Source organism: Hyla sarda, chromosome 6, assembly GCF_029499605.1.
Source record: "Hyla sarda isolate aHylSar1 chromosome 6, aHylSar1.hap1, whole genome shotgun sequence".
Classification (NCBI taxonomy): Eukaryota; Metazoa; Chordata; class Amphibia; order Anura; family Hylidae; genus Hyla; species Hyla sarda.
Genome location: NC_079194.1, coordinates 70,100,612 through 70,127,499, shown reverse-complemented (window position 1 = coordinate 70,127,499; position 26,888 = coordinate 70,100,612). Strand labels below are relative to the sequence as shown.

The 26,888-nt window shown below is 45.0% G+C and overlaps 1 protein-coding gene and 1 long non-coding RNA gene across 4 annotated transcripts in view; one reads left to right on the top strand and one right to left on the bottom strand.

Moving 5' to 3' along the window:
• On the top strand, window positions 1-26,875 carry LOC130275751 (parvalbumin alpha-like). The gene is made up of 4 exons (XM_056524102.1): window positions 1-169; window positions 3,272-3,404; window positions 21,831-21,940; window positions 26,683-26,875. The coding sequence occupies exons 1-4, from the start codon at window positions 109-111 to the stop codon at window positions 26,709-26,711; spliced, it is 333 nt and encodes a 110-aa protein (XP_056380077.1). The 5' UTR covers window positions 1-108; the 3' UTR covers window positions 26,712-26,875.
• Window positions 1-26,888, bottom strand: part of LOC130275753 (uncharacterized) — a 32,799-nt gene that overhangs the window by 1,754 nt on the left and 4,157 nt on the right. The window contains exons 2-3 of one of the 3 annotated variants that reach the window (XR_008844887.1): window positions 26,202-26,318; window positions 630-853 (exon numbers count right to left, since the gene is read on the bottom strand). This is a non-coding gene — a long non-coding RNA (uncharacterized LOC130275753). Of the gene's footprint in view, window positions 1-629; window positions 854-15,000; window positions 15,162-26,201; window positions 26,319-26,888 lie in introns of those variants that run through there. The other 2 variants (XR_008844888.1, XR_008844886.1) reach the window with 2 other exon arrangements.

Sequence of the window (26,888 nt, the reverse complement as noted above, 5' to 3'; positions counted from 1 at the left end):
TGCAAGCAGCCGCAGTCAGGTCGGCTGCCTCCTTGGAAGTGATGAGTCCAGCAGAACATATACCCTGCCTCTCAGTCTGTCCCATTCTCTTGCAGATCCAGAGCCGCAATGTCTATGACTGATGTACTCTCTGCTGCTGATATCGCAAAGGCTATGGGGGCCTGTTCAGGTAGGACAAGTTACACTGTGTATGTGTGCTTCGGAGGAAGGAAAACTTATTTTGCCTATAAAATCGTCTTAAATCTGTGAAGTTACAAGAGCGTTTCATGTTCTGTTCTAAAATGACAACTACCCCTACTATAAAAAAGTTAAAAAAAAAGTCTTTAATGCATGCCGCTGATATTTGAAAGTTATTTCCTATTGTAGAACAGGTACTAAATTTTATTCCCTTTGTATGACTTTCAATATATATATATATATATATATATATATAAATGAGGCCACCTCCCCGTGGTGGATGGGGGACACGTTTTGATCAAAAAGTGCGCTAAGAGCCTCAATTTTTTTGACCAATGTGTGCTGCTGCAATCCTCTTTTTTTGTATATATATATATATATATATATATATATATATATATATATATATATATATATCTTTTAGCTTTTTTATAAAAAAAAAAAGAACATACTTTTAAAGAGCAGTGACATTGTCCAACCCTTGCAAAGCTTTATAGCCCAAGCTGCCGTATCCATTCTCCTGGTCTCCTCCCAGCCTCAATCTTTTCTTCTTATCTCCTCTATGCTCTTTCCTGCTGACTTGTCCAACTGAGCCCCTATTCTTCCATCTCTTGTCTTCTTCTTTTTGTGACCGTCTCTCCATCTGTCCTTCAGAAGAGATTATGTCTGTATAAATCTGCAGAAAGTGAGTGGTAAGAGTGCGTTCACTCTAAAGGAACATCTGATTAACATCTTTATATCACAGAAAATTGCAGCCTGAGGGACACCAAGCTGTATTGTTCCCTGAAAGCAATTAAAGATGAAATGCTGCTAGCGTCATATCCAGCCCGGATTATGGTATGCCATAAATTGTGTCATATAAAATAAAAAACGTCTTCCTCATGAAATCTAGAGTATGTCGTTTAAAGATATTCTTTAAGTGCAGCTGGCAATAGTCCCATAGAGAGAATATGGAATCGCTATGCAGAAAAATAATGTGTCAAGGAAAAGTGACTCTGCATCACTTAAGATCTTATGGTAAATGTGTAGCAAGACCATTTAAAGAAACAGCTGAGACAGAGTACAATGAAGTATCACATAGGTTCCCAGTGTACACTCCCTTTCCGAAAGGCTTATTATGTGTTGACCTTTGGCAGAAAAGACTCTTGGGGTGCATTGGCACCAATTGACACCCATTGGCACCAATTAACACCCATTGCAATTTGTGATACCCCTGTTGAGAAACTCAATATCTTAATAGTAGGCAATGTGGGATTCAAATCCCTTTGATTAAACTTATAATGTTTTTTATCTGATTAAAAAGCATACACCATTTTTTCATTTCCATCAGTCAGGACCAATACTTTTAAGATGGCACATTGGATTGTAGGTTGATGGTTGAATGACACAGCCATACATATTTTTGTCCCATAAATATCTCAAACTAACCATTCAGAATCAATGAGACAGAGTGAAGGACAAACAATCTTTTTGGGAAAAATAGTTTATAGATATCAGGTCTTTCCTGAACTACATATCTTTTGCCGGACTATCAGATGACAATTTCAAAACACACCCGACTGATGATGACATGTCTGTTATCGGTCGTCTCAAATAATCATTCCTTCTTTTACCTGATGAACGTAAAAATTGTCTATTTTTATGAGCTTTAGTAGAGGATAAGAAATAAGTGACAGATCTTGGGGGAGTCCCAGTGGTCAGACCCCCATCATCTGGAGAACAGGGATATGAGTATCCTTTTGGAATGGAGCGACAAGTTGCACATGTGTGCCACCACTCCATTCATTGTCTATGAAGTTGCCAGAGATAGCCGGGACAGGAACTCAGGTCCCTGTTCTCGAGATTGCAGGGGTACTTAGCAGTTGGACTCCCAAGGTCTGACATTTATCCCCTATGCCAGTGTTTCCCAACCAGTTTTTTTTTTCCAGCTGTTGAAAAACTACAATTATCAGCATGTCTGGACAGCCAAAGGCTGGGAAATGTAGCTTTGCAATAGCTGGAGGAACACTGGTTGAGAAACAATGGATACCTTATAAATGTTTTAATTTATAATACCTCTTTAACTGTAGAAAACAACTTGTTGCATGCCTATATATATATATATATATATATATATATATATATATATAAAGTGGTGAGGGTAAAATAATATTTACAGATACACAGCTAGGGTTTACACTCTGATGATCTAATATGTGATCTGTTTAATATAGTGTTCCATTCGATCACACAAATGATTCCAACAACTCCCATGATAAGATAACATCAATCGCACATAGTGAGGCAAGGCATTGCCATGCTGACGTCCTAAGCATACAATGTGGTATCTATGTGCTATCATCTTATGGTCTATGTGCTGACTGATGTATCTGCTGATGTGTCTCATCTGGACTGGCTTCATATTGCACCAGATAAAACACTTTTACTAAACATTTAAATATTTCAGGATTTGTGTTACTTCTAATGGACACGGTTAAAAACTATGGTAATATGGAAATTGTATGAAGTTCACTGACTGACCGGCAAGAGCAAATTTATATCGCCCTAGAACAACTATGACTTTTTTTTCTCTATGTATTTTTTAGGTATTTTACAACTAAAATAAGGTGAATAAACTGAAAAAAAGTGGATTAAAGGCGTTGTCCAGGTTAAAAACAAATCCCTTATCCTCAGGATGGTGAATAAATGTCTGTTTGAGGGGGTCTGACCGCTGGCACCCCAATGGACTTCAAAATAGTGCCCGTCTCTCTGCTAAGCACTGTGGCCCCCTCTTGAAGCCTGCTCAGCCAATCACCAGATCAGCCAGGATATTACTGCAGCCGGTGATCGGTGGAGCGTGACTTCACTCCTGAAACCAGTTTGTTTCGCAAGGTGGGCATTGGAGCACACAGAGATAAGAAACTGGTCCTATTCCTGAGATTACAGGAGGTCCCAGCGGTTGGATCCCCAACGATCTGACACTTATCCTTTTTCTTGAGGATAGAGAATACGTTTTTATAAAGAAAATAACCCTTTAAGAATCGCTAAAACCAGATTTTCATAATTACCTACACAATGTATTAACCAATGTAATTTCTTATATATTTTAATCCAGCTCCTGAGTCCTTTAACCACAAGAAATTCTTTGATTTGTGTGGCCTGAAGTCCAAGAGTAAAGGTGACATGGAAAAAGTTTTCAAAATCCTGGATCAAGATGTCAGTGGATACATAGAGGAAGACGAGCTCTCGTGAGTTAATGGACGTGTATCTGCTGAATGCAATTATATGTTTCCCTTTTTCAGAAACCATCAAATTTATATAGGCACAAATGTAGAATGCTCCATAAAAGTAAATGTACATCAAGTGTGTTAGGTTATATATACAGCAGTGTGTACAGACCCACTCATATACCCGGGCTGCTTTTATTGGTTCATGAAATTGAAATGAATGATGATATTTTTATATGCTCTCCTCATGATAATAATCTCACAAGCTTTTTCAGAGGCAGACAGTCACCATTCCCACAAAGGGGTATTCTGGAAAATGTATTTTCTATTTACAGAGCACAGGGTGGGCTACAAAAACAAACAAACACAAACCTGCTGCCAACACACCAATTAAACACACCTATTCTGATTGACTGCCGCTCACTGCTGCTAAGTGCTTCCTGGCCTCTTCTCCAGTGCACACTTAGCTACAGATCACTGCTACAGACAGTGATTAGCTAAGCGGGCCTCCCTATGCATCCTATTATAAATTAATTCTTCATTTATAAACTTTTTTTAAATTTAGGTGATTTTTTTTTTCCATAAGAAAGATGACACCTGTATGATAACACTAGTGGAAGCTAACACAAGATCCCCCATTTCCTATAGGTGATAGTCACAGCTTCTTCCTCCCCCTACCTTAACAATGATATCTGCACTGTTCACAGAGCATGTCTAGAAAGCTCTCCTACAGAAGTCAATGAGTCAACTCCAGCCTCTAGGCCATGTTATGATACATATACTGATTAAACATAACAATAAAACCACTCAGAGCGGAAGCAATGCAGATTATCTTGTGCATATGGCACCTATCAAGAGATTGGAAATATTAGGGAGCAAGTGAATAGTCAGTTCTTGACTTAAAAAGGGTACTCCAGTGGAAAATAATTTTTTTCAAACTTCTATTTAAAAATCTTAACCCTTCCAGTACTTATCAGCTGCTGTATGTTCCAGAGGAAGTTAAGTAGTTATTTTTATTCTGACCACAGTGTTCTCTGCTGACACATCTGTCCATGTAAGAAATTGTCCAGAGCAGGAGAGGTTTACTATGGGGATTTGATTCTAATCTGAACAGTTCCTGACATGGACAGAGGTGTCAGCAGAGAGCACATCCTGTAGTCCAGAGGAGTTCTGTGTGAGAAGCTGTCAGGTGTGTCTCTTTTGAGCTCCAGACTTCCAGAGAAGCAGCTTTTTCCATCAAGCCTTTCCCAGGGCTGTGGCAGGCACCCTGGGAGAGCTTTCCTGCATGGAGCCTCAGGCCTCCATTCCCCATTCTTCAAGGCTGGCGGGGGGTGGAGAGAAAACTGCTACAGCCATTGTTCCGACCGCAGGCAGAAGATCCAGCAGAGTCTGCAGCAATGCAGGCTCTGCTCCTCCCGCAACGGGTGCCAGCCAGAGATCTGGTGGTGGAAGGAAAAAAACAAGGAGGAAGAGTTTGGAGATGTGGGCTGAAAGAGGCCCCAAAGAATCAAGTGAGACCTACTGCTCCCGCATGGCAGCACGCTTTGCGGAATACGACCGCTGCAGTAAAGAGCTCAGGCTTGCAAGAGAAGATCTGCGTGGGACTCAGAGTCTGGCAAACTCTGGGTCCAGGAGAAGCAAGCCTGAGCTGAAGAAAAGGATCACAGCCCTGAAAGCCCAGATTGCCAAGCTGGAGGAGAGGAAGGCAGAGATCCTCGTGGGCAGCGGTCTCCTCAGAGAGAAGCTGGCAAATGATGAAAGGTTTGCCGCCATGAAATCCCCAGGTAAGGTGGAGGTTGAGGTGGATGATGGGGAGAGTAGTGGCGGTGAAGAAAGTGAGGATGGCAGTGAAGGAGTTAAGGAGAAGGTAGAGGAAGGAGCGCATGTGGTGGATGATGCTGTGTCTGTTCCTATGCCCTGTGACACCCAGGAAAGCTACACAAAGCCGGCCCAAGTGGCGCTCCCTGTGACTGACAGTGAGGAGGATGATGTGGAGAGTGAGGCTGGGGGTTTATTGAGGGCAATTGTCATGCAGGAATCCCCAGTCCACCTCCAGAATTTCACCTTCGGTGAAGATCAGTGCGAGGATGGAAAAGTCAGGCGTAAAGCAAAGAAGCAGAAGACCCAACAATCTGTGCAGTACATGTTTGTACCTTTCCAGCTGTAAAGCTGGTTCAGGCTGCTGAGCCCCCCAAACTGCAAGACCCCGTTCCTGTGGTGGAGCGGGGCCAGCAAGGGGGGTATAGAATGGCATCTGAAATGGCTATGGACGCAATAGATGTGAAGCCCACCCGTCCTGCCGGTAGGGAAGGGCAGGATGGGCTCATGTTGGGCAACTCTGGCGCTGCTGGAACGCCCCAGGGTGGTGGGGGGGAATGTCCAAATGCCAGAGAAGAGCTATGCTGCTGTGTGCTTGGGGGGCGGTTCCCCAAGTGCTGTGGGCACTACCGACGCTGCGGGGTACTCTCCTGTGAGGGGGGGAGTGTCCGAGCGTCGGAAGCAGAGAAAGGTCGGTTCGTGTGCTCGGGGGGGCGGTCCCCCGAGTACTGTGGTTTCTGCGGGCGCTGCGGGGAATTCCTCTGTGAGGGGGGGGGAGTGTCCGGGCGTCAGTGTCATCAGCAGAGCCTGAGCAGTAGGGCAAGCCTAGTGGTGGCATTGTGGGAGGAGCTGGGGTGCGCCCGGAGGGGCAGCCCCAGACTCAGGTGGTAACATCGCCTATGAAGGAGGAGCCATAAGCGTTGACCCCAGCAGCAGCTAAGCCAGCAAGAAAACCTGTATTAAAACCGGCAGTACTACAGGTCCCAGCCAGCCCAGGATATGTTAGGCAGGAAGTGAGTGCAGGGTGTAAGAATGATGGGGGTGGTAGTGTTGTGAATGGGAGGAGTGTCAGTGGAGTGAATGATGGTGGGAGTAGTGGTGGGAGTAGTGGTGGTGTGAATGCAACATCTGGTATGGATGATGGGAGTTGTGGTGTGAATGGTGCTCCTGGGTCTGGGTCTGGTCCGGCTGCCACCCCGGCAGTGACTGCTCCTAGGAGCTATGACAGTGTTGCTGCCGGTTCGGTGGGGTTCGGTGGGGTCCCCGTCTTCGTCCGGCCCCAGGGGTTACTTGCAACAGCGCCTCCTGGAGGCTCTGCTTAGGGGCGACAGGTCGATCCAGGTAGAGGGAAGGGGTGAGGTCGACCTGTCTTTCTGGATAGAGAGGCATGGTTTGGGGGCTTTCCGAGAGCAGAATGGGGAGGTGGTCTGGTCCCTCCTGACACCCAGGCAGCACAATAACCGTAGGAATGTGGTCCGTCTGATTTGGAGGGGCGAGGATGCGTGCCCACCTCGCGCTAAAGTGGTTGATCTCCTCCTCCAGATGGAATTGAGGGCGAGTGACATCTTTGCCCTGATCCACCCCTACGGTTCGTCTGAGTTTGACGTCAGTTTTGTTCGGCCAGAGGGTCTCGAACTCTTCTGGTCAAACTACGAAGTGGCGAAGAACGAGCCCGGCTGGCGGGATTTCGCCGTAAAGGCGATTTCCCGTCAGAACTCAGTCAAGAAAGTGAAAGTTTTGACCCGTAACTAGTCACTTTCTTGTTATGACATTATGAACTGGCTTGGTCGGTTTGGGGATGTGACGGACATGCCCAAGAAAAATCTGGATGAGCACGGGATCTGGTTAGGGGCTGGACGTTTTCCGTCAAACTCAAACGTTCGGGTAGTACAGTTGCCCACATTCCGTCAGCCGCCTTCCTTGGACGTGACAGGATCCAGGTCTTCTACCAGGGGCAGCCTAAGGTCTCTCACAGATGCGGTAGCCCCACCCATTTTAGCACAGCCTGTACTGTACAGGTCTGTGCTTTGTGTGGTGGGGTGGGTCATCTGGCCGCATCCTGTAGGCAGATCCGGTGCCACCTGTGTGGTGTCCTCGGGCACCCTTTTAGCCGTTGTCCGAGCGCTTTCGCCCCTGCCGCGACCGCTCCGGCTGGGGAGAGCTGTTAAGTTGCCTCGGCTGGGGAGGGTACGAGCAGGGATGGGGGCGCAACAGGGCTAGTGATGAGGAATAAGGGCCCCGCCAAACTAAGGCGGGAGGAAAATCGTAGGAGGAGTAGGGAGCTGGAGAGTGCCCAGGTGACTGGGGTAGCTCCGGCCCCTGCTCCTGAAGCTGGCCCTGTAACCACTGAAGCCCTGGAGGAGAACGTACTGAATGAGGAGATCAGGAGGCTGCGCAGAGAGGAAGGCAATATGGCCGACCCTTCCGATTCCTCCCACTATGAAAGTGTGGATGAGGAGAGTGGGGAGAGGCCAAAAAGAAAAACAAGGGCAAAAGGAAAGGGAGAAAGAAGAGGTTGGAGCCCTCTGTTAAGCCTTGTACTACGGGCCAGGTCCAAAACGGAAGCCTGACTGCCCCCCCTCTGATTGACCTGTCAAACCGGTACCTCGTCCTCGATACCATCTCCTCACCCTCCTTGGAGGGGGAAGGTGAGGGCGGGGTGCCTAGGGTGAGAGAGCCTCTGAGGGGAACTGGGCCCTGTCCTGCGGAGGCACCTTCCTCGGAGGGCAGGGCTAGACTGGGGCCGGACGGAGACGGGGACCACATGGACCAATCAGAGTCTAAGAAAAGGTCCAAAAGTTGTCCTGCCCTTTCCTCTTCTTCAGGGGATGAGGGGGCAAAAAAGAAGGGGAAGCAGAAGTAAAGGTGTAGCCATCTAACTCAATCACCCATGATGGCGGCACTCACCCCACTGACACTGGCATCTATTAATTGTGCCAGTATAAAGTCAGATACGGCTAGATTCGCAGCCTTCAATTTTCTCGGCCGCGTTGAAGCTGACATTTTCTTTTTACAGGAGACCAGGTTGTCAGATCTAGTCTCTCTGGTGAAAGCCAGAAGAGAGTGGAGGCGCGGGCCCTCCCACTGGTCTCTTGCGGCTGAGCCGTATAGTGGGGTGGTGGTCCTTTTTACCGCTCCATTTGAATGCAGACGGGTTATTGAGTTAGAAATGGTGAGGAGCCTGATGCCCTCATGAAGGGAGAAGAGCTCAGGCTCATAAACATCTATGCCCCACAAACAAAGCTGGGCCGTAAAAATCTCTTTAAGAGGATTAACCCCTTCCTTTTTACTAGCCGGCAGGTAATCTTTGGAGGGGACTTCAATAATGTTCCAAGGTCCCAAGACAGGAGAGGCTCAAACGGTCCGCTGGATTGTGATAGTGTGGCCCTTAATAATATAGTTAGGGAAGCTCGCCTATCCGGAGCCCCTCAGGCCACGCGGGTTTCACCCATCATCGAGGTAGCAGTAGCAGGTCTCGGATAGACAGGTTTTATTTGAAGGAGGAAGCCGTCTCTTCTGCAGTGTCCGTGGTTGAGGTGGAGTTCTCTGATCACTGTATGATTTTGTTTTCCTTGAATGTTTCAGAGACCCCCTTGGATGGGTAAAGGTTATTGGAAGCTGAATTCGTCCCTCCTGGAGGAAGCGGAGATAAGACAGTCCTTTGAGGATTTTCTTCAGTCAGGTACCTTTACTGGGCCTTTGTACTAGTAAGTCAGAGTGGTGGGAGATATTCAAAAAGCGGGTTGCGGGGTTCTTCTGCCAGCTTTCGAGCCTCAGGTCCCTGAATAGGTATCGCCTGTATCAGGGTCTGAGGAGGATACTCGAGCTTCTTGTCTCGACTGGAGGTAGCCGTAATGATATCTCCAGAGTGAAGTCCTTGCTGATGAGGTGTCAGTACATAAGGCACGTATCTTTGGTTTTTGAGAGGGATTACTGGAAGTACCGCTCGCCCGACCCTTACAAGAACTGCAAGATGTCAGTGAATAGTAAAGTAGTCTCAGGACTGGTTGATAGTACGGGATCCCTTAATCAGTCCAGATCAGGGATCCTGGAAGTCGTCAGATCCTTCTACTCGCACCTCTTGGGGAGGAAGGATCTAGATCCAGACAGGATGTCGGCTTTCCTGGCTGAAACCATTCCTGAGCCAAGGGTAGACCCCTCTCTTGATATTTTGGCAGAAGATATCAGGGAAGAGGAAGTGAGACTGGCGATCGAGGGGCTCGACCCCAAGAAGTCGCCAGGTCCGGATGGCTTAACATCCGAGTGGTATAAGACCTTTAAGGAGTCTTTAGCTCCCCTCTTGACCAAGGTATTCAATGAGTGTCTCTCCTCGGGCACTCTGCCAAAGTCAATGAGGAGGTCAGCCCTGATTCTTCTCCCAAATGGTAAAGATCCGAGCCGTATTGAGAATTGGAGGCCCATAGCTCTTCTCAATATGGACAGGAAGCTTCTGGTCAAGATACTGTTTAATCGGTTGGTGAAGTTTGCACCCCGGCTCCTTTCGGGGGCTCAGCACTGCTCTGCCCCAGGCCGAAGCACCTTAAGTGCTGTCCTCAGTGTCAGGGAGGCAGTGGAGCGGAGTAGTGCGGGTCTCTGGAAGGGGTACTTACTGTCCTTGGATCAGGCCAAAGGAGGCCATTTGATCGGGTGAACCACGAGTACCTCTGGTCCGTCCTCCTGAGATATGGCTTGCCGAGTACTTTTGTGAATTGGCTTAAGATCTTGTATGCCGGGGCAGAGAGTTTCCCGCTGGTGAACGGGTGGTCTGGCCGCTCTTTTGAGGTGGGGTCCGGAGTCCGTCAGGATTGTCCTTTGAGCCCGCTTTTATACGTGTTCGCGATTGATCCCTTCGTCCGGAGGGTAGATCGTGGGCTGTTGGCGGGAGTCGGGATGAGTCTGGTGGAGCTGGATGTCACCCAGAGAATGGTGGCATACGCTGATGATGTCACTATTTTCGTCCCCTCGAGGGAGGAGCTTGATCTGGTGATGTCAGAGGTGGACTGCTACTCGGAGGCATCCGGGACCAAGATCAACCGGGAAAAGTGTGAAAGTCTCTGGCTGGTAGGGGGGGATCCCACGTTTGATCTCCCGGACACCCTCCCAGGGCCCCAAGACGCAGCAAAAATTCTGGGCATCACATTTGGCCAGGATGATTATCCCATCAAAAACTGGAACGGTAAGCTCCATGATGCCACACAGAGGGTGAACCAGTGGAAGGGTTGGTCTATGACCCTCAGGGAAAGGGTGCACCTAATCAAATCGTACCTGCTCCCCTTGTTTATCTATCTGGGCAGTGTATGTATCTTGCCAGAGGCTTACTACACTAGGGTCTACAGCCTGTTTTTCCAACTGTTATGGGGGAACAGGTTGAACCTAGTCAAGAGGGAGGTTACGTACTGCACGAGGAGACTAGGGGGTTTATCTATGGTAAACCCTGTGGTGTTCTTAACCAACACCTTCTTGAAAGCTAACATCTTGAACCTCTGGAAAGAGAGGGTTTCTCCGTGGGTACTCTCCTGCAGGGAATGGTTTCGGCCTTTCTTCCAGGAATGGGAGAGAGGAGGGCGAGTGAAGGACCTCCGTATGCCCCATGGATATCTTCCGGCTTACGCTACCCCGACTCTGAAGGCGTTACATCAGTGGGGTCTGCAAGTGTGGGAGATCAGGACCCAGTCAAGGCAGTTCCTTGACAAACGGGTTCTGTTGACCCACTTCCAGAAGCCTCTGGCACTCAGGGACTGCCCAGGTCGGGATCTGAGGGTGGAGTTGTATCTTTTAAACTTGAAAAGGATCCCCCAGAAGTTTTGGGACTTGGCCTGGTGCTGCTTTCAGGGGAAGAAAGGTGTAAGGGACAACCTGAAGTACAGGAACTCTGATGACCAGGGGTGTCCCCGAGAAGAGTGTGTGGACACGCTGTAAAGCATGGACCACTTCCTGCTTCATTGTCCCTTTAACGTAGGGGTCTACAACCGGGTGGGCTCTTCCATCGGCTGGAGTCAATTTGCCGGCCTTACCTATCCGGAGTGGGCTTATAGGGGCATTCAGGACCCTCGGTGGCCGAGATCGGGGCACTTTATTTTTAGTCAGCTTAGTTGTTAAGTATCACACGTGGAATGCACGGTGTTTAGTGTCCACCCAACAGAAAGTCCTCTCCGAGGTGGAGGTCTGTAGGAACATCACCGGTGACCTCGGGAAGATCAGGTCTTTGGAGTATGGCAATCTTGGTACCAGTAGGGCTTCTCTCCTATGGAGAGGGTTTTCTTTCCATGTGCCCTAGGTACTAGACCTTTTTGGTAGAGTACCTTTATTTTGGTTAGGGACAGGCATACAGGAATAGGGATAGGGTGATAGTAGGGTCAGTTTTAATGAAGGGATAGAATTAGGGAGAATAGTAGAGGGAGTTAGGGAAAGAGTTAAAATTTCTTCAGTGTATCAAATCTGCCATCCTTCTCCCTGGTGGTGGGCTGTTGCATGTGCACTATAGCTTTTTGTTTTGTTTTCAGCTGACATGGTATGAAGGGCTTACAGGCACTGAACTTGAGCCTAAATTGGGTTGTGGTCTTGTATATAAGGTTGTAGTTAGTTGGTTGGTTGGAGTGCTAGGTGGGGAGGGTTTATTTGTGGGTGGTGGGCTTTATTTATTTTTCTCTTAGGGGACCTGACATGGGTCAGTTAAGGACTGGACTTAAGAACTGGACTTAAGAACTGTACGAACGGTTATGGACTGACCCATGTATAGGAGGGGTGGTGTGGGAGAGGGCACAGTTTTAGTGTAGGATTTATTTTAGTTTTTTTGTAGGTATTTTTGTGAGGCACATTTATTATATTTGTATGTATACTGTGTTATGTATATTGTTTTATATTATTTATTTGTTGGTATATTGTGTTATGTATTTTGTTTTATATTATGTATCATTAGCCAAGAAAAGGGCAGTCGGACCAGTTGTTGTTATGTATTATTATTATTATTGTATGTAGGTGTGTTTTTGTCTGTGTATATATAACTTTTATTTAAAAAGCGAGGTGTGCTTGTTATGTTTTTATTTATTTTATTTTTTTTTCCCAAGTATGGATGATTTTGAGTTATAGCCAGATGGTGCTGAATTTTATGTTGGTTTATTTATTTTATTTAATTAGCCAAGTTGAGCTATTTTTTATGTTATGCATGGGAGTGTGAATTTCATTGTTTGCTTAGGTGTAGGTATAGTATAGTTGTAGTTTGGTATATTTTAGAACTTATTAAAGCTGGGCTGGCCAGTTAGGCAGGGTTTTGTTTTATTTTACATTTCTGTTGTAGCTGGTTAAGCTTGTTTTGTGTTTTTTGGAATTGTTTTGTATTTTTATAACAAAAAAGAGTGTCAGCATAGAGCACTGTGGTCAGACAGAAAAGAACAACCCAACTTCCTCTGGAGCATACAGCAGCTGATTAGTACTGGAGGGATTAAGATTTTTTAATATAAGTAATTTACAAATCTTTTTAACTTTCTGGTACCAGTTGATTAAAAAAAAAAAGTGTTTTCCACCGGAGTACTCCTTTTAATGCCTTGGAAACAAGAAAATAGACAATTGTATATATTTGCACAACAAGGCATGATGAATAAACAACTGGGTCAAAGCAGCACCAAAATGGCAGGCCTTTTGGGATGTTCCTGATATGCAGTGGTAAGTGCCTATCGAAAGTGCTCCAAGAAAGGACAACCGCTAAACTAGCTACAGGGTCAAAGGTGTCCAAAGCTCTTTAGTGAGCATGGAAAGCTAGATTGGCTGGTCCTTTACCAGAGGAGAGCTACAAAAAAAAGTTGCTGTTGGATATCACAGGAAAGTGTCAGATGAGCAGTGCAATGCAGTTTGCTGAACATGAAGATGTTTTGCTGCAGCCCATTCAGAGTTTCTATCCTGACTCCTTGTCCACTGCCAAAGGCATATCAAAAGGGAATGTAAGTATCCAAACTTTACTATGGAGCAATAGAAGTGCCTAGTCTTTTTTTTTGTTTTGTTTTCTTTGACAGCAAGGGGACAGCCAAGGGATTGATTGGGGAAGAGATGGCACCAGAATGCTATGTGGGGCAATGGAATGCTCTGGTCAATTTTCAGCTGGGAAGCCTAAGGCCCTGCCATTGTGTGGATGTTACTGTAACAAGTGCCACCTACCATAACATTGTACAGAACGAGTCCATACCTTCATGTCAGCAGTATTTCCTAATAGTGCCCAACCACACTTCAAATATTGTTTGAGAAATGTTAAAATGAATCCAAAGTGTTCAAGTGACCATCAGATTTCCTAGATCTCAATCTACTCAATCATCCATGGGATGAAATGGAGGAACCACTTAGCAATTTACAGGACTCTGCAGCTGACATCTTGGTTCCGGATACCACAGAACACCTGTTGTCTTGTCAAGTTAATTCCACAAAGCTGCATAGCTGTTTTGGCAGCACATGGAATGGCGAAACATATTTAGGCAGGGGATTTTAACAAAATTAGGGAAGGGATTTTAATGCTTTGGATGATCAGTGTGTGGCTACAGTAAAGCATGTCTCTGAATGTTGTTAACATCAATTCAGGCAAGAAGACCGGAAAATAGAATGAAAATAATCTACAAGCAGAAAATAAAAATAGATTATAAAAAAAGAAATATGTATCAGCATTAGTTTTTAATGTCACGGTTCTATGTGAGGCATTAAGTATCAGTTGTATTAACCATATGATTTCCATTTGGAAATACACCACCTTAAAGGGGTACTCCGGTGGACAAAATGGGGGACATTTATCATTGTTTGCTTTGGTAAGCGAGTTCTGTAGTCATTTTTTTATTTATTTTTTTTGCTTTGGTTTGTTTATGTGTTACATATTTATCATACTATCACAGGGGGTTGATAAATTTGCCTCACAAAAACAAAAACCAATACAATCACTTTTGAATACCATTTTCTTAGCACACATAAAAAAAATGTGTGTTCATTAAAAAAAATGTTACCACTTTTTTCCCCCCTAAATGTACTAACCCATTTTTTGTTCTTTTCTTTACATTTCAGATCTGTCTATCCTGTGGGCTACTTCAGATTTGGTGGGCTACAATGACCAGTGTTTTTTGTTTAATATTAACAACGTTTTGTAACGAGGGCTTGTGGGGGAGTGTTTTTTTGGAATAAAAGTTTTTTTTATGTGTTTTTTTATTTTATTTACTTTACAGGCTTAGTGGAAGCCATCTTATAGACGGAGTCCATTACTAAACCAGGGCATAGCATTAGCCCCAAAAACAGATAGCGCTAACCCCCGATTATTACTCTGTACCCACCGCCACAGGGGTGTTGGGAAGAGCCGGCACCAACAGGCCCGGAGCATCAAAAATGGCGCTTCTGGGCCTAGGAAGTAACTGGCTGGCATTATTTAGGCTGGGGAGGGCCGGTGACAATGGTCCTTGCCCACCCTGGTAAGGTTAGGTTGTTGCTGTTTGGTTGATATCTGGCTGAGAATAAAAATACAGGGAACCCTATGCATTTTTCTTTTAGTAATTAATTATTTATTGAAAAAAAAAAACATAGGGTTCCCCATATTTTCATTCTTAGCACAATACCAAGCAGCAACAGCCTGACATTACCAGGATGGGCAAGGACCATTGTTACTGGCCCTCCCCAGTCTAAATAACACCAGCGTGTTACCACCTAGACTCAGGAGCATCATATTTGATGCTCCGGGCCTGTTGGTAGCAGCTCTTTTTTTGATGCTAACACTAAGCCCTTGCTTAGTAATGGACTCCATTTATTAGACGGCTTCCACTACTAAACCTGCAAAGTACGGTAATTTAAAAAAAAAAACAAACAACATGTTTAAAAACTTTTATTTCAAAATGCACTCCCTCACAAGCCCACATTAACAATTTTATTAACATTAAAAAAAGTTTGAAAAATTAGATAAAAAAACTCTGGTCATCGTCGTAATCCACATGATACACGGATCTAATATGAGAAGGAAAAAAAACATGGAAAATAGGTTAGTACATTTGTAGTAACCCACCAGCACATTTCCCGCCGCACTGCTTGACTAAACTCCCAAAGTTGCACAAAAAGTCTCACGAGCGACTTTTTGTGCGTCTTTTTGAAATGATGTCATAGACAAGTTTGTAGGCCAGGTCTGAGCTTGCTTACACTTGCAACTTTTTGAAGTGGATTTGCAACTTATTTGCTAACGTGCAACTTTCGCAATGATAAAGGTAGGGCAGATTGGTATTTTTTTGCTTATCCACAAAAAGGCGCACAAAAAAATTGCTTAGGTGCACGTGCAGATTTGTAGATTACTTCCAGTTAAAAATCCTAATCCCTCCAGTACTTATCAGCTGCTGTATGCTCCAGAGGAAGTTGTGTAGTTCTTTCCAATCTGACCACAGTGCTCTCTGCTGACACCTCTGTCCATTGTCAGGAACTGTCCAGAGTAGGAGAGTTCACTATGGGGATTTGCTTCTACTCTGGACAGTTACTGACACAGACAGAGGTGTCAGCAGAGAGCACTGTGGTCAGACTAGAAAGAACTACACAACGTTAGTATACAGCAGCAGATAAGTACTAAAAGGATTGAGATTTATAAATAGAAGTAATTTATTATCTATTTAACCTCCTTTAAAAAAAAAAATTCTTCACTTGTTTTCCACCAGAGTTCCTCTTTATATGGAATGGGAAAACCTAGTTAAAAGATATCTTTACCTAATACCTTTTACCCAGTAGCTGTCCAAAATACACTGGAACCCACAACAATGTTGAGCTGGGTAAATTGCATCCCCAAGTTATCCTTTATACACTGTCCTAAGGCTAAGTTTCTACTTTTTTTGTGCTGCGTTTTTTGGGTTGAAAAAAATGCATGAAAAAACGCCTGAAAAAATGCAATGTCCTGCATCTGGCATTTTTTCTTGCGTTTTATCATTTGTGTGGAAATTGCACCTTGGCAGTTTTTTTGTACCCAAAACTTGTTGGGTACCAAAAAAAAAAAAAGGATGCAGCAGTGATGGAAAAAATTTTATTAAACGAAATGTATATATTTTATAACAAAATTGTAATTATTTTTTAATAAAGTGGGTGTGTTTCACTTTTTTCTCTATTTTTTATATTTTTTAGGTACTACTACTACTCCCAGCATGGAACAGACTGTTCCATGATGGGAGTAGTAGTATCTGTACTATAGACATATCGCCCCGGGTGTCAGTTCTGACACCCGATGCGATCGTCCATAATATAGCAGAGATGCGAGCGGCTCTATACAGCACTCGCATCTCTGCACTATATTCATATTCAGTGATGTGAATAGAACATCATTCATATTTTCTGCCCAGATCTGTGATTGGCTGGATGGTTACAGCCAATCACCGCTCTGAGGTAAATATGATTGAGTGAGTGGCCGGAGTACAGAGCAGAGATGCGAGCACTGTATACAGCCACTCTGCATCTGTGCTATAGACAGGACGATCGCAGCGGATGTCAGGAGTGATACCCGCTGTGATCTTTCCTTAACTGCAGGTACTACTACTCCCAATATGGAGTACACTCTGCTCCATGCTGGGAGCTGTAGTACCTGCATTAATAGACAGATTGCAGCGAGTGTAACTTCTGACACCAGCTGCGATCTATCTATTAATGCAGGTACTACAGCTCCCAGCATGGAGCAGAGTGTACTCCATGTTGGGAGTAGTAGTACCTGCAGTTAAGGAAAGATCACAGTGGATGTCACAACTGACACCCGCTGTGATCCTCCTGTATAACGTATAGATGTGGCCGCTCTTCTATGGTCCCCTGCACTGCCGTTTATATACACATATTCATATATCCCAAAGAGAGCTGTGATTGGCTGGAACCATCTGGCCAATCACAGCTCTGCGGGAAATATGAATAGGTGTATATATACGGCAGTGCAGGGGACCATAGAAGAGCGGGCAGCCACATCTATACATTATATAGAAAGATCGCAACGGCAATCTGTCAATTAGTACAGGTACTACTACTCCCATCATAGAACAGTATACCATGCTAGGAGTAGTAGAACTACCTAAAAAAATGTAAAAAAAATTAAGAAAAAAGTGAAACACACACACACTACATTTTTATTATTGTCGGCTACATTTTTAGGTCCCGGCCGCCCATATAAATTGATCCATGTTTAAAAAGTAATAAAAATTTTCATTGATACAGTAGTGAAGGAATCTTTTTTTTTTTTTTTTTTTTAATGGTACCCTATGAAATTTTATTAAAAAAAGGTATCTCCATCACTTTTTTGGATCGTTAAAGTCCAAAAAAGAATAAAAAACGAATGCAAAAACGCCAAAGTTAAAACCCACATATCGTTTTTCTTGGCATTTTTTCACTCCCACAGACTTCTATGGGAAAAAAAACGCCATGATTTTGACTAAAAAAAATTGCCAGTGGCTCAACATGCTGCGATTACCAACGCCAAAAAAGAGTGAAAAACCCCCAAAAGGATTAAAAAAACGCCAAAGTGAAAAACACCAAGTGGAATAAGAATTCTGCGATTTCTCATTGATTTACAGCTAACAACTGGCCGCTACGTTTTTTGGCCGAAAAAACGCCATGCGGCAGAACTGTCATTTTTCTTGGCGTTTAAAAAAAAAAAAAAAACAAGTAGAAACTTATCCTAAGACTGGAAAGATATGACACTGGCATTGACACTGAAAAGATGTCAGACAAAACACCAACATTCCTTAAACCATTTAAAGGGGTATTCCAGGATTCTTTTTTATTTGACTATGCTACAGGGGCTATAAAGTTAGTAATATAGTGTCTGTACCTGTGTGTGACGGTTTTCTCACAATTCTTTTGTGATTTTCACCCCCAAAATTTATTTTAAACAACATACAAAATGACTGATGATTTTTCCCAGGTTGCAGTGCGGCCGAGACCTGACTCACTAGTCAGCTGAAGACAGGGAGCCTGTCTGCTTCAATGGGTGGAGGGATCGCTTGGTGGGAGAGAGAGCAATCTGCAACAGCTGTAGGCATCCTGATTGAAAACCACAGGTCTTTTGAATGGATGCAGCTCATTTATTTTTTAATTGTTTGGGGTGGCTGATGTGTGGGAGTGAGGAAAATGGAATGATTGGATTTGTAGGCAAAGAAGAAAACTCAAACAGGAAATACCAGTTCACAAAAAGCTAGCCACAGTGTTATGGTAATCTCACAACATAGCCATTTAGCCCCAAGACAAGCGCAGATCCTCCCTAAGCATGTCCATTACTGTCTGCCAGGTATGTACTAAAATCACCTTATGGTTGATAACCCCTTTGTTACGCCTAGCGCTCCGGGTCCCCGCTCCTCCCCGGAGCGCTCACGGCGTCTCTTTCCCTGCAGCTCCCCGGTCAGTCCCGCTGACCGGGAACGCTGCTCTCTCATGGCCGTTGGGGATGCGATTCGCACAGCGGGACGCGCCCGCTCGCGAATCGCATCCCAGGTCACTTACCCGTTCCCGTCTCCTGCGGTCATGTGCTGGCGCGCGCGGCTCCGCTCTCTAGGGCGCGCGCGCGCCAGCTCCCTGAGACTTAAAGGGCCAGTGCACCAATGATTGGTGCCTGGCCCAATTAGCTTAATTGGTTCCCACCTGTTCCCTGCTTATATCTAGTCTCCTCCCTTGCACTCCCTTGCCGGATCTTGTTGCCCTAGAGCCTAGTGAAAGCGTTATTGTGTGTTTAATAGTCTGTGTACCAGTACCTTTGCTATCTCCCCTGACTACGAACCTTGCCGCCTGCCCCCGACCTTCTGCTACGTCCGACCTTGCTACTGCCTACTCCTTTGTACCTCGCCTATCTTCAGTATCTTCAGCAGCCAGAGAGGTGAGCCGTTGCTAGTGGATACGACCTGGTCACTACCGCCGCAGCAAGACCATCCCGCTTTGCGGCGGGCTCTGGTGAAAACCTGTAGTGGCTTAGAACCGGTCCACTAGCGCGGTCCTCGCCATCCCTCTCTGGCACAGAGGATCCACTACCTGCCAGCCGGCATCGTGACAGTAGATCCGGCCATGGATCCCGCTGAAGTTCCTCTGCCTGTTGTCGCCGACCTCCCCACACTGGTCGCCCAGCAAGCCCGACAGATTGCCCAACAAGATCACCAGCTGTCGTACTTGACCACCATGACTCAGCAACTCCAGTCGCAGCTACAGCAGATTCAGTCTCAGCTACAGCAGCAGCAACCATCTCCTCCGCCAGCTCCTGCACCTCTTCCGCAGCGAGTGGCCACTCCTAGCCTCCGCCTGTCTTTGCCGGACAAATTTAATGGGGACTCTAAGTTTTGCCGTGGCTTTCTTTCCCAATGTTCCCTGCATCTGGAGATGATGTCGGATCAGTTTCCTACTGAAAGGTCTAAGGTGGCTTTCGTAGTCAGCCTTCTGTCTGGAAAAGCCCTGTCATGGGCCACACCGCTCTGGGACCGTGATGACCCCGTCACTGCCTCTGTACACTCCTTCTTCTCGGAAATTCGAAGTGTCTTTGAGGAACCTGCCCGAGCCTCTTCTGCTGAGACTGCCCTGCTGAACCTGGTCCAGGGTAATTCCTCCGTTGGCGAGTACGCCATACAATTCCGTACTCTTGCTTCTGAACTTTCCTGGAATAATGAGGCTCTCTGCGCGACCTTTAAAAAAGGCCTATCCAGCAACATTAAAGATGTTCTGGCCGCACGAGAGACTCCTGCTAGCCTGCATGAACTCATTCATCTAGCCACTCGCATTGACATGCGTTTTTCTGAGAGGCATCAAGAGCTCCGCCAGGAAAAAGACTTAGATCTCTGGCCACCTCTCCCACAGTCTCCACTGCAATCTGCGCCTAGGCCTCCCGCCGAGGAGGCCATGCAAGTGGATCGGTCTCGCCTGACCCTGGAAGAGAGGAATCGCCGTAAGGAAGAGAATCTTTGTTTGTACTGTGCCAGTACTGAACATTTTCTGGTGGATTGCCCAATCCGTCCTCCACGTCTGGGAAACGCACGCTCACACTCAGCTCTCGTGGGTGTGGCGTCTCTTGATGCCAAGTCGGCTTCTCCACGTCTCACGGTACCTGTTCGGTTTTCCACTTCAGCCAGCTCTCCCCTCTCAGCCGTGGCCTGTCTGGACTCTGGAGCTTCTGGAAATTTTATTCGGGAGTCCTTTGTGAATAAATTCCATATTCCGGTGACCCGTCTTGTCAAGCCACTCCGCATCTCCGCGGTCAACGGAGCCAGGTTGGACTGTACCATACGTTTCCGCACGGAGCCCCTTCTTATGAGCATCGGATCTCACCACGAGAGGATTGAACTTTTGGTCCTCCCCAATTGCACCTCGGAAATTCTCCTTGGACTTCCCTGGCTTCAACTTCATTCCCCAACCCTGGATTGGTCCACTGGGGAGATCAAGAGTTGGGGGTCCTCTTGTTCCAAGAACTGTCTAAAACCGGTTCCCAGTAACCCTTGCCGTAACTCTGTGGTTCCTCCTGTATCTGGTCCCCCTAAGGTCATTAAGGACTCTGCCTGCCACAGGAAATGCCCCTCCCCCCCTCCCAGTTCCATCAGGCAAGCTTCTGTGTCCCCTCATGGCCCTCCTCCTGGTGTCACACTGCCCCGTGCCAGGTCCCGCCCTCTGCCCTCTCTCCCCATTCCTACTCCTGCGGTTCTGCCTGCCGTTGAGGAATCCCTCCATCCTTTCCCGGTGTCCTCATCCCAGGGGAGGCAGTTACCCGATAAAGAGAAGGGGAGACCTAAGGGGGGGGGTACTGTTACGCCTAGCGCTCCGGGTCCCCGCTCCTCCCCGGAGCGCTCACGGCGTCTCTTTCCCTGCAGCTCCCCGGTCAGTCCCGCTGACCGGGAACGCTGCTCTCTCATGGCCGTTGGGGATGCGATTCGCACAGCGGGACGCGCCCGCTCGCGAATCGCATCCCAGGTCACTTACCCGTTCCCGTCTCCTGCGGTCATGTGCTGGCGCGCGCGGCTCCGCTCTCTAGGGCGCGCGCGCGCCAGCTCCCTGAGACTTAAAGGGCCAGTGCACCAATGATTGGTGCCTGGCCCAATTAGCTTAATTGGTTCCCACCTGTTCCCTGCTTATATCTAGTCTCCTCCCTTGCACTCCCTTGCCGGATCTTGTTGCCCTAGAGCCTAGTGAAAGCGTTATTGTGTGTTTAATAGTCTGTGTACCAGTACCTTTGCTATCTCCCCTGACTACGAACCTTGCCGCCTGCCCCCGACCTTCTGCTACGTCCGACCTTGCTACTGCCTACTCCTTTGTACCTCGCCTATCTTCAGTATCTTCAGCAGCCAGAGAGGTGAGCCGTTGCTAGTGGATACGACCTGGTCACTACCGCCGCAGCAAGACCATCCCGCTTTGCGGCGGGCTCTGGTGAAAACCTGTAGTGGCTTAGAACCGGTCCACTAGCGCGGTCCTCGCCATCCCTCTCTGGCACAGAGGATCCACTACCTGCCAGCCGGCATCGTGACACCCTTTAAGCAATACATAAAACCCATGACATATAGATCCCTTAATTTACACATAGTTATAAAATAGCAAACAAACGAAGAGAAAAAACAGAAAGATATTCTCCCTACTACTAACTCAAATGCAGCCTGATACCTTCTACATTATAAATAAAATGTTTAATCATGTTTTCTTATTTTTTAGTCTTATATTGAAAGGCTTCTCCCCTGATGGTAGAGCTCTCTCTGCCAAGGAAACCAAGGCCCTTCTTAGTGCCGGTGACAAAGATGGAGATGGCAAAATCGGCATAGATGGTAAGTGTGTGGTAAAATAGGAAAGTGTTTCTAGGGGATATAGGTTATCTATGTATATCCTAAATATGTCACCTTCTCCCTCAGTGGTCCAGTATTGTCATGCACAATATAGTAACACAACAACTCAATAAAGATAACAAGGCAAAAAAAAAAAAAAACGATTCTTTATACAATGCACTACAATGGTGCCTTGTTTTTGAACACAGTAAATCATTAGTACAAAGGAACTTCTGATTGGAAGGTGTTGGATGTCAGCATCTGCGATCTGCAAATGATGCCTTAGCCTGAAGATAGACCATCTTTCATGTGCAAAACATGGCAATGTTTTGTGCAAGCCTTAGGCTAGGTTTCCACTTCTTTTTTTGCAAAAACGCCAATAAAACCGACCATTCTGCCGCATGGCGTTTTTTTGGTGAAAAACGCTGCAGCCAGATGTTTGCTGCAAATCAATTGGGAGCTGCAAAATGCCATATCCGCTTGGTGTTTTTCAGTTTGGCATTTTTTTTTAATCCTTTTGGCGTTTTTCTTTTTTGGGCTCCTTGTTGAGACTTCGGTGTTTTTTTCGGTAAAATCTTGTCATTTTCATCCATAGCAGTCTATGGGATTGAAAAAATACCATGTGGGTTTTAACTTTGGCGTTTTTGCAGGCAGTTTTTATTCTTTTTTGGATTTTAGCAATCCAAAAAAGTGATGGAGATACCTTTTTATTAAAATTCCGTAGCATTAAAAAAAATTATAAAAAAGATACAGTAGTGATGTTAAAATTGTATTTAACGAAATGTATCTTTTTATAAACAAATGTTTTATTAATTTTTAAACAGGGATCAATTTATATGGGCGGCAGGGAACTAAAAATGTAGCAGACAATAATAAAAATTTAGAAAGGGACCATTTAAATATATTTGTTATAATTAATTTTGTTAAACTTTTTCTTAATAATGTATTTTGATAATGTGTTGAATAAAGTGTGTGTGTGTGTGCATGTTTTTAACTTTTTTTTCTAAATTTTTTACATTTTTTTTAGGTAGTACTACTACTCCCAGCATGGAACACACTGTTCCATGATGGGAGTAGTAGTACATGTACTTATTGACAGATCGCCCCGGGTGTCACTTCTAACACCCCTTGTGATCCTCTTGTATAATGTATAGATGCGGCTGGCCGCTCTTCTATGGTTCCCTGCACTGCCGTATATATATACACCTATTCATATTTCCCGCAGAGAGCTGTAATTGGCCGGATGGTTCCAGCCAATCACAACTCTCTGTGAGAAATATGAATAGGTGTATATATACATCAGTGCAGGGGACCATAGAAGAGCGTCCGGCCGCATCTATAAATTATACAAGAGGATTGCAACGGGTGTAAGGGATTTTAACCACCATAAACTAGCCCCAGGATTACAAAGTTGTTATAATTACAGTTCATGCATACCTTTTGCTGCTTTCTAGCAGCTTTAATCAGTTTTAAAAAAATGCTTTTTAATAAAGCGCAACTGTCATGGAAATTATACCCCTCAGACTAATAGCATGATAGTATAGATGATGATACGTATAATGCAGCTGTTTATCACTCTTTATCAGCCAGAAAATAGTTTTATCGTGTGGTCAGCAACAGTCGGATAGGCGTGGCTGGGGATCGTAATGCCCCACCTCCTCCACGCCTATCCCCTGTAAGTGAACACTGGACCACTGTGTGATTGACACACAGGTCCCCACCCCCCGATGTCCATGATGTGTGGGCCAGCGTGACTCCACTGAGCCTATACATATAATGTGCACCTTCTATATTTATATGAAATACAGTGCCTGTACTCCTTTCTTCTCATGGTGCCGGAGATGCGCTGCTTCTGCTTTCACTATAGGCAGAGAGCTCGCTCCCGTTGTCTGCCGCCAGCTCAGTGCGCCTGCGCAGTGCTAGAGGCTGGGAGCGAGCTCACTGCCTATAGTGAAAGCAGAAGCAGCGCGTCCCTGGCACCATGAGAAGAAAGAAGAGGAGTACGGGCACTGTATTTCATATAACATAAAGGTGCACATTATATGTATAGGCTCAGTGGAGTCACGCCGGCCCTGTACTAACCTGTACTGTACTAACAGACAGATCGACCCGGGTGCCACTCCTGACACCCAATGCAATCGTCCTTTATATTGCAGAGATGCAGAGCTGCTCTCTACATCGCTCACATCTCTGCTCTGTATTCTGGGCCACATCACTGATTCATATTTGCAGCTCAGAGTGGTGATTGGCCGGATGGTGTCAACGAATCACCGCTCTAAGCGGCATATATATGAATCAGTGATGTGAATTTTTATTCACATCAATAGCCGTCCATATAGTGCAGAGATGCGGAGAGCAGAAGAGAGCCGCTTCGCATCTCAGAAAGATAAAGGACGATTGCATGGGGGGCCAGAGTGACACCCGCTGCGATCTGTCCCTTACTGCACGTACTACTGCTCCCAACATGGAGCTGTAGTACCTGCATTAATAGACAGATCACAGTGGGTGTCACTCCTGACACCCGTTTCAATCCTCCTGTATAATATACAGAAGCGGGCGGCACGGCCACACTTCTCTGCTCCCCTGCCCAGCACTGTACTCAGGTGTGAAGTTCTCTTCCCATCACAGCTTTATATATGCCGCTGAGAGGTGTGATTGGCTGGAACCATCTGGCCAATCACAGCTTGGAGTGGCAAATATGAATCTGTGATGTGAAGAGAACTTCACATCATAGAAGAATACAATGCCGGGCAAGGGAACGGAGAAGTGCGGCCGTGCCGCCCGCTTCTGTAGATTATGCGGGAGGATCGCAACGGGAGTCAGGAGTGACACCCAGGGTGATCTGTCTATAAGTACAGGTACTGCAGCTCCCAGCATGGAACAGTCTGTTTCATGCTGGGAGTTGTAGTAGTACCTAAATAATGAATAAAATGAAGAGAATAAAGTTTAACAAAAGTAAAAAAAAACACACAAAATGTATTATTTTTACAATAAAATGGCCCCTTTATCCATTTGTAATATTGTCGGCTAGATTTATATGTCCCTGCCTGCTCACATAAATTGGTCCCTGTTTGAAAATGACAAAAAAGTTTGTTCTTAAAAAAAAAAAAAAAAATCCGGTAACTACAATTTTTCCATCCCTACTGTATCTTTTTTTATTTATTTTTTTAATGGTACCTTACAAAATTAAATAAAATAAAAAAGTTAACTCCATCCCTTTTTTGGATCCATAAAAGAATGAAATCCGCCTGAAAAAACTGTTAAAACCCACATGGTGTTTTTCTTGGTGACTTCTATGGGAGAAAAACGCCAAGATTTTCCCGAAAAAACTCCAAAATCTCAACAAGAGGTCTTTTTTGAAAAACTGCCAGGGAGCCCAAATTGTTGAAAAACGCCAAAAGGATTTAAAAAAAAAACGCCAAACTGAAAAACGCCAAGTAGATGTGGCATTTTGCAGTTCCCTATTGACTTGCAGCTAACATCTGGTTGCAGTGTGGAAACTTGTCAAAGGTTTTTTTTTTATAAGTGGGTGGGTCTTATCAAGGTGGGGCCATTACAGGATGTACAATAGTAGTTGAACAGAGAAGAAAGTTTACATCAATCATTTATTAGTATACAACAGTTATAATAGGTTTTATCATTGGAAAACCTCTTTAAAATGGTGTGTGAAATGACAGTCTTACTACATTTTTGTGAAGACATGTCTATGGCTGCCAATGATGTTACCTTGATTGGCTACAGTAGTAATGTATTGAAATAGCCCGCCCGGTATTGATGCAGTAGGGCAAGCGAAGAGCAGATAGTGATCAGGGAACTGATTTTAAGGAAGTACTCAGGTGGAAAACATACTTTTTTAAATCAACTGGTGCCAGAAAGTAAAAAAAAACTCTAGAAAGAAATACAAATTCCTCTGTAGTATACAGCTGCTGATAATTACTGGAAGGATTAAGATTTTTAAATAGAAGTAATTTAAAAATCTGTTTAACTTTCTGGCATCAGTTGATTTAGAAATAAATTGTTTTCTACCAGAGCACCCCTTTAAGTTGTTATTTTAAGCAATATTCAATTTTGTTATATTTGAAAGGGCTAGAATATACCCTTTAATACTAAACTATAAGGAATTTTAAAATATACCATAGATAAAGTTGTTCCTAATATTGAACAATTTACAAAGAATGCCAGTTGCTTGGAAGTGAATTAGTAAAGAGGTAAGCGAGCATTTACCAACCCCAACAAAAAACATTACTCAATAGGAGATACTTACTCTGTGGAACTTTAAATCATTCTTCTAGATTCCAATTCCAATAATTCTTTGACGTGTATTTGATCTGCATTATACGTCTTAATCGATCAGCATCCATTACAAATGTAATTAATTTAGCTACAGGCACAGGAGAAGACATCCAGAGATTATTCCTGATACAGCATCATATAACATTTAGCATAGTAAACATTCAGACTGTAAATCTATCCCTCTCCATATCTGTAGCCATAATAAATAGCCACTTTATTCCAAAGACCCCCATCATCCCACAATAAATGTGACATCCTTGATAGTTACACGTTGAGGCTCATCAGTTTGATGGCCTCTATATTTATCCATTTTATGATTGCTTTACTTTGGGCCGGGGCTATAAAGCAGAGATAAGATGACAGTAACTTATAGGAACCATCATTTCAGCACATGTGTCTTTGCTTTGTGCTTCTTTTTTACCAGATTAACTTACTACTGTCTTTGTTCACAGAGTTTGTAGCCATGGTGGCCGAATCCTAAGCAAGAGAAGCTCTGTTGTTATTTTAGCAAAGCCTTTCCCCTCCTTGGACACCGATTTATTTATTGATCCCATTTTATACACCTCTGGTCCCTGCCTATTGGATCTCCGTGCTGGAACAAAGAATAACACAATGCAATAAAGGGCAATAACATCAAAGAAAGTATCATCTTTTGTTT

Bases quoted from the DNA above. Each gene is read 5' to 3' on its own strand.
- LOC130275751 (XM_056524102.1), top strand. From the start codon at position 109: ATGTCTATGACTGATGTACTCTCTGCTGCTGATATCGCAAAGGCTATG. The intron at 170-3,271 runs GTAGGACAAGTT...ATTTTAATCCAG, and splicing joins GGCTATGGGGGCCTGTTCAG to CTCCTGAGTCCTTTAACCAC. The intron at 21,941-26,682 runs GTAAGTGTGTGG...CTTTGTTCACAG, and splicing joins TGGCAAAATCGGCATAGATG to AGTTTGTAGCCATGGTGGCC.